At 39.6% G+C, this 7,173-nt stretch overlaps 1 protein-coding gene across 2 annotated transcripts; it reads left to right on the top strand.

Moving 5' to 3' along the window:
* Window positions 1–1,056: 1,056 nt before the first annotated feature.
* LOC104433694 (agamous-like MADS-box protein MADS4) lies at window positions 1,057–7,173 on the top strand. Of its 2 annotated transcripts, none has more exons than XM_039307876.1 (8): window positions 1,057–1,338; window positions 4,066–4,147; window positions 5,314–5,381; window positions 5,502–5,601; window positions 5,959–6,000; window positions 6,075–6,116; window positions 6,473–6,621; window positions 6,887–7,173. In XM_039307876.1, the coding sequence occupies exons 1-8, from the start codon at window positions 1,154–1,156 to the stop codon at window positions 6,963–6,965; spliced, it is 747 nt and encodes a 248-aa protein (XP_039163810.1). In that variant the 5' UTR covers window positions 1,057–1,153; the 3' UTR covers window positions 6,966–7,173. The 2 variants fall into 2 exon arrangements, with proteins under 2 accessions (XP_039163810.1, XP_039163809.1); XM_039307875.1 differs by having other exon boundaries at window positions 4,063–4,147.

Below are 7,173 nucleotides of genomic sequence, written 5' to 3'. Positions count from 1 at the left end.
TTCCACAATACACGCCTCTGTGATGAAGAGCTACCTGAGATTTGCTGGAAAAAGTAGCGGGCGGTTCTTTCACGGCGGCGGAAAGCGGGCGGCGCACGAAAACTGGAGAGAGCAACTCATTAGGATCCTTAAAGCGAAATGGAAACGTTCTTACACATCGTGCAATTGCATGTAATTCATCATCGGAAGTACCGTTCACAATGACTACACAAAAGGTCCCATGAAACGCCGCCGGACATCGCCGCAAATCTTATGCCTATCGAATCGAAACACCCTTTGGTTTTCATTTTTGTCCTTTTTTCCGCTTCCTCGTCCTTATTTTAATTTGATTGGAACATGTGACACGACGATTCGGTTCATCTTTCATTGAGTTTTGGGGTCACGTGATTCTCCTCCAACCCGAAAATAATGGCTTCAGCGGGAGGGGGCTCTCATCCCACTTCTCCCTCCGACACGTGGCACGTGCACCGGTCATCTCCCTCACTTCTTTATTTTTATCTTCCCATATTTTGGCTTTTGGCTTTTTTCCACCTTCCGATAGATCACCGTCCGCACGCATTCACGCATCCCTCCCCCCCCGGCGTCTTCTCCACCGTCCGATCAAAAAGCCACCCTTAAGGAACCAAAAGCCCTGGGGCACGTACAGCCATTGTACGTATAACTTTCTGCGTACCTTAGCCTACACCCAAAGAGAAAGCAAATGAAAAATCGACTAAAATGAGTCGAGGGATGGATTCTTTTATCCATCTGTGTGGATTATTCGCGCCAATATAGGAATGAATTCTTCGCTTAGGACTCGAGTGCTCTTATGACAAAGATTCAAGTACTTCATATTCCGATCTCTGTCATCAACTTAAATACGAATTCAGAGCGGGACCATTTATTCCAAAGACGTAAATTATTAAAAGTATCGTGTACGTATGGACGCCTTCCATCACGAGATGTCAATAACTTTATATGAGTGAAAGTATTTCATTTGGTCAGAGACTTTTTGTTGAGCTGTGGGTGTGTATATAAGTGGGTAGGAGGCAGAGAGAGGTTGGAAAACCGAGAGAGGGTTCCATTTTTAACAAGAGAAGAATCGTGGGGTTGCTTCTTTTTTTGTTCTCCTTTCTCCCTGTGCTGAGAGAGAGAGAGAGAGGCTAGAGAGAGAATGGGGAGAGGGAGGGTGGAGCTGAAGAGGATCGAGAACAAGATCAACAGGCAAGTGACGTTCGCGAAGAGGAGGAATGGGCTCCTCAAGAAAGCCTACGAGCTCTCCGTGCTTTGCGACGCGGAGGTCGCTCTAATCATCTTCTCCCATAGAGGAAAGCTGTACGAGTTCTGCAGCAGCTCAAGGTATACCACCCACCCGAAAAGAAAAAAAGAACAAAACAAAGCTCCACCCTTTTTAATTTTTAATTTTTTTAAGTGTTTTGATCGAACAAGCGTCACTTTTTTTTTCCGGGAGAAAACCCATCGAAGAAACTAAGGTTCTTTCCGTTCCATTTGGTTTCTGTTCTTCGGTTAAGTGGTTTTAGAGAAGGCAAAAGTTGACCTTTCTCGGCGCCCAGGCCCGAGTCTTGCCGTTTTCGTGAATGTCTTGGCGTTTTTAGCAGGCTGGGGGTTGCTGTATTGTTAGATCTGCAACTGGAAAACCATGAAAAGAAGCAAATCCGCACACACCGTGTTTATCTCTCCTTCTTTTTTTTTTTTTTTTTTTTGTCTCCGAGTCTTGTTTTTTTTTTCTTAATTGCTCTCTCGACCTAAAGCTGTTTTACCTCGTTGGTTGCCAATGTCTGAAACTTCCATGTCTCTCGAGTTTTTTCCTGTGTCAACATGGTCCGATCTGAGCAACCAGATGCTGATCAAGCCTAGCCAACTCAAAACCTTGGTTTCGTTCGTGTTTTAGCGTACAGGGATTGTTTTTCTCATGTACCTTTTACTCTCTCTCTCTCTCTATATTGAAGTACCCCCATCGATGGGTTCTTCACTGATGGTGTTGTGACTTTTCGTCACAAGGAGAGAAATCTTATTCTTCTTTGGTTTCTCTTCATGTTAAGTTTCATTTGACCGTAATCCCTCCATTAGCACTCTCCCTTTCAAGCTCTCAATTTGAGACCTGCGTTCATTTTCCGATGAAGCGAGACATCTCAGTGTTCATTTTTGCCTGTAAAACACGGAAATTAAGGAACATCTATTTTTGTATTTGTAGGAGAAGAACTGGATTACCCAAATTAAAAAAATTTCCCTTGCTCTCTCTCTCTCTTTCTCTCTATCATGTTTTGTTTCTGCGGATCAGGTACAATGAAATTTTTTTATTAGGGTTTTATCATCTCCCAAAAGCTGGTGTGAGGTCTAGGGTTTTCTTGGGGCTTCAGATTTCTCTCTCTCTCTCAAACAATAAAGAATTCCGGTTCCTCTGAAATTCAATGGATAATTAGACCAATTTTTTTGAGGTACCACTTGATGGGGTGTCGCTTATTAACCTCGAGATTTTATACCTTACTCCTGCAAATCAGTCAATGCAAATCAAATCACTCAATTTTCAGGGGCATATCATCTATATATCGTACTTTGACTCTTTGAAAAGATGGCTTTCGCTGGCTTTCGCTGGTTCAGATGGGAAAAATGGCGCACGATAAGATTATTATACACTGACAAGGATTTGACTTGACAAGCTAAGTTCCGATCGAGACCTTGTTGAAGGATGATAAATAAAAAGTCACATGCTTGTGTCTCAAATATTGGATTTTTGTTCTCAAAGGGAAAAGTCCTGATTATTTCTGTTTCAAATTTATTGAACGAGCTCTATTTTTAGTAAGGCAACACCATGACACCATCGGGTAGGATAAAATATCTCTTTGAAAAAAATTTCTATCATATGGCAGTGAAACAAGTAAAAATTTTCTGATTAACAAGTTAAGAATATTCTACGATTTTACAAAAGCATTTGTTTATGAAAATTGATTAATACAATGTTGTGTGCATATTTTAAGAAGTTGCCGTTGTCAAGTTTATATTCAAGTTATTTGATATGATAATGTGAAATTCGAAAAAAGATTTCTCTTGACACAACAATTATGTAAAAAGAATATCAATTTATCTACCAAGGAAAATAAAGAGTGAAAATGTTAGCACAAATGATACGATTCCTCTTCAGTTGTTATGATATCTAAATATTTGTATAAATTACTCTTGGCTAAGTATTCATGTTGTAACTTAAGTTTTAGTTGCTATCTTTTAGGGCGATTTCTTTTTTTTTCTTTTTTTGTCCGGCAAGTTTTCTCTTGGGGTTGGGGTATATGGTTGTTAGAATTTGAAACTGAGAGCTCCAAAGTCTCAAGCATTTTGGGTAATAAGATTTGGTCTGTCGATTGAATGCGAGTTTACAGGCCTCTGATTGTTTTTTCAGTCTAGAATTAGGGAAAAGAAAAAAGCACCTTTACAAACTGAGAAGATGAACAGGAAGAGGATAAGATGAAATGACTTCTTGATCTTGTTGCACTCAAGTCAAATGTTACTGTGAAAATATCTCTTGCAGAATTTCGCTTGACAGACCATGGCAATTTACCTTCTCTTTTGAATACCGTATCTATATACTTTCACACCAGCACTGCATGCTTTGTCCACATGCTCGCATTTGCTTCTTTAGGTGCATAATCATTGTTTTGTACAGGTTAATTAAGGGGCAGGCATGCTTAACACATGATCTAGTATGCACATGCTCATATATCTTGAAGATTGGAAAGCTATCATAGAGTTTTCCAATAGCTGAAATAGATATCTCTTGTCTTGCGCGATAAGTTTACACCTTGATAAAGTACTCAATGTGAAGCAATCAATTAAGTCTTCAAGGCAACCATTGTTAACTTCTTGTAACTACACTTGAAAACGTGGCCTTGCAAGGTAAAATTTTATTTTAAATTATTGTTTGATTCTATGAGGAGGATTTCGTGCCATCTTAATTTCAAATAGGAGGCTTTTGATTGCATGTATGAAATGAAAATTCTTTACCTCTTTGTCATTGTTGGTAGTTGTGGCACCTTCTGCTCCTCATTTCATTAATCTTCATATGAAAAGCAGCATGCTCAAAACCTTGGAAAGGTATCAAAAATGCAACTATGGAGCACCGGAGCCTAGCATCTCTACCCGGGAAGCACAACTGGTAATGACCATCATGATCCCATCTTTAGGATATTGTTTTTTCTCATTCCTGCAATCTAGGGTATTGAAAACAATTTTTTTTTCTCAGTAAATTATGTGGCATTATGTACATGCGACTAAGTTTGATCAGTTCTACAAAACAAGGGTTCCAAAACGAAGTAGCCAGTAGGGTTATCTGATTGAATCGCCGAGCTCCATCTATAAGCGATAGCAAACGAAGTTTAACAAACCCATTTCGTACATATGTAGTACTTTGTATATTCCTCCTAATTTGCTAAGCTTTTTAGCAACCTTTTCAACTTTTTACTATTGCAATTAGAGGTATGCATCTGGATATGGAACCCTGCAAATTTAGCGCTTAAATTGACATGCCACATATAGTTTCTGATTGACTCATGTGGCAGCCCAGATTTTATAAAAGTTCCATCTCAACTTCTTTTGTCATCCCTAAGCTCCTTAGACTTTCCAATCTAACTAAAATTTGTATATTCATGAAACACCCTCCCTGAAAATGGAAAGGAAAAAGAAATGAAGTAGTATAGGTGAATGTAGTAAGGTATTTACCTTCAATTTTGCTGCCTACCATATCTACTGGCAAAATCTAGTGAACAAGTTAAGAGTGTCGTTTGATTTCTAAGTGAAAGTGGTGCAACGTGATGCTTGTCCCTTCTGTTTTTTTTTTTCCTCTTATTCGTGCCTTATAAGTTGGGAGTATTCTTTTTTTTTCCCGGTGGGCTGTGCTCTCGGTACTAAGTATGCTTGGACCCTTTTTCTTGTTTCCTCATGCATTCTTGTTCATTTCTCATGCTTTACGTTAGTGATGCATGTGATGGTAAGTTTAGTTCCACTCCTAATTAGTCTTTCGAAAGAGAGATTTATAGCACTCATTTTGCATGTAAACTTCTGAAAGAAACAGCAAAACCCTCATGAATGCAACTAAGTACCAATTTCCTGGTGTTCATGTCGGATTTTTCTCAAACAGGAAATGCATGCTGAATTATTTGAAAGTGTTGTTACGTGCAGGACATAGTTTTATTTTGATTGAAGCAAACTTTGCGTGATATCCCTTCTTACTAGTGAGGACTTATAATTCAGTGTTGTGCTTGCTTGTATAATTATCTTTTGAACTATAATCCAAGTTTCTTTGCTTGAAATGCAATCAATCAGGAGCTAAGCAGTCAGCAGGAATATCTGAAACTTAAGGCACGCTATGAAGCCCTACAGCGAACGCAAAGGTATCTTATTGCGAATCATTCTCCAAAACCAGTGATGTACACACACTCATAAACACACATTAAATATGCTGACCATCGATTGTGCATTGTCTCTATTTTTTTTTCCTGTCCCCCGGCTAGGAATCTTCTTGGGGAAGAATTAGGCCCTCTGAGCAGCAAAGAACTGGAGTCTCTGGAAAGGCAGCTCGATTCATCCTTAAAGCAGATTCGATCCACTCGAGTACGCATTAGACAGTTTCTCCTATCCTTTCTACGCAGTGCTTTGTGTTTTCTAATATATGCAAAGTTTCTTGATTAAGAAGAGTCTCCATTTTATAACAAAGAGTTTAGGCCTCTCCAAATAAAAACCAGCAATTAATAGAAAGAACTTAAGGCCCTTCAAGCGGATATTTCTATCTCTTAAGGTTAAGGCAATTGGGCATGAATCCAAACGCTTGTCCAAGGATGTGTGCATACTTCGATACTGAGGCAAGAGGATAATAAGACTTGATGACCCATCTATTATGCAGTTTAGTGCTACGATAAAAGTTGTGGATGAATACACTTTCTAAGTGAACTTGTGCTTTGGTTTTACCAGACACAGTATATGCTGGACCAGCTCACTGACCTTCAACGCAAGGTACGATAAGATTGGCCCTTCTGTTTATATTTTAGCCATCAGGTAGTTATATTTGGAGCTCCATACATGTGCAGGAGCAGCACCTCAACGAAGCAAACCGGACCTTGAAGCAGCGGGTGAGTGCGCTTACACCAATCTGATTGGAGAGAATTATAGACATGCTAAGAATAGTTTAGCATAACTCACTTAGTAGTATTTGACAAGAAAAAAGCCATATATGGCCATGATCCTTTGATTAGTATTCAGCTCTTTATTCTCATCGTTAGTCTCCGTCTTATTTTTGTTAACTGCAATTGCTATATATGTAACATTGCAAGACGGGTCACATTTACCATGTTTGCACGAGATTCATCTTGAGGAGAGCTCAGCAGTAGTTAAAAGCAACATACGAATTTAAATGTGGGTGAAAGGAAGAAAATGAGTGTTAGTGCATGAGTCAGTGATCATGAGCTGATGCATTTGGTTTGCGCAGCTCATGGAAGGGTACCAAGCAACTGCGCTGCAAATGAACCCAGCCGCTGCGGAGGAAATGGTTTATGGTGGTAGGCACTTGGCTCCACCACATCATGGACATGATGCCTTCTTTCATCCCCTAGACTGTGAACCCACCTTGCAAATTGGGTAAGCCTCTCTCTCTCTCTCTCTCTCTCTCTCTCTCTCTCTCTCGCCTTTGTATCAGTAATCTCTTCAATGCTAGTCTTCTTTTTATGACCTCTCCACATACATCATGTGGTGCTGAGTACACAGCAATATCCTCAACTACATATTATATATCTCCATCCCGGGCTTCACTTTATGTAGAATCGATATGGCTCTCTTTACATGTCACTACTCGAACATCGAAGATTTATTTTGCCCCTAATTGAGTTGAATTTCGTGGCTGCAGATACCCACAAGATCCTTCTGCATCGGTAGTCACAGCAGGTCCGAGTTCAAGTAGTTACATGCCAGGATGGTTGCCATGACAGACTGTGGAAGCTCGTTTTGCTTATATATATATAGATAATCGTCCTTGATTTGTTCTCTGTGATGTCCAATGGAAAAAGAACATGTGACGATAAGGTTATGCAATTATGGTTTCGAGTTTGGGGAATACTCGGAAATAATTAATCTATAGTGTGATTCCGTGTGTGTTCGCGAATCATTATCGCCATTATGAATTCGTTTGATCCA

This window comes from Eucalyptus grandis, chromosome 2 (assembly GCF_016545825.1).
Source record: "Eucalyptus grandis isolate ANBG69807.140 chromosome 2, ASM1654582v1, whole genome shotgun sequence".
Lineage (NCBI taxonomy): Eukaryota > Viridiplantae > Streptophyta > Magnoliopsida > Myrtales > Myrtaceae > Eucalyptus > Eucalyptus grandis.
The sequence above is the reverse complement of the archived record's forward strand: the minus strand, read 5'-3'. Positions and strand labels throughout refer to the sequence as shown.

Excerpts from the sequence above, each read along its gene's own strand:
- LOC104433694 (XM_039307875.1), top strand. The coding sequence starts at position 1,154 with ATGGGGAGAGGGAGGGTGGAGCTGAAGAGGATCGAGAACAAGATCAAC. Across the intron at positions 5,382-5,501 it reads GCCCTACAGCGAACGCAAAG|GAATCTTCTTGGGGAAGAAT; the intron begins GTATCTTATTGC and ends TCCCCCGGCTAG. Across the intron at positions 6,117-6,472 it reads ACCGGACCTTGAAGCAGCGG|CTCATGGAAGGGTACCAAGC; the intron begins GTGAGTGCGCTT and ends TGGTTTGCGCAG.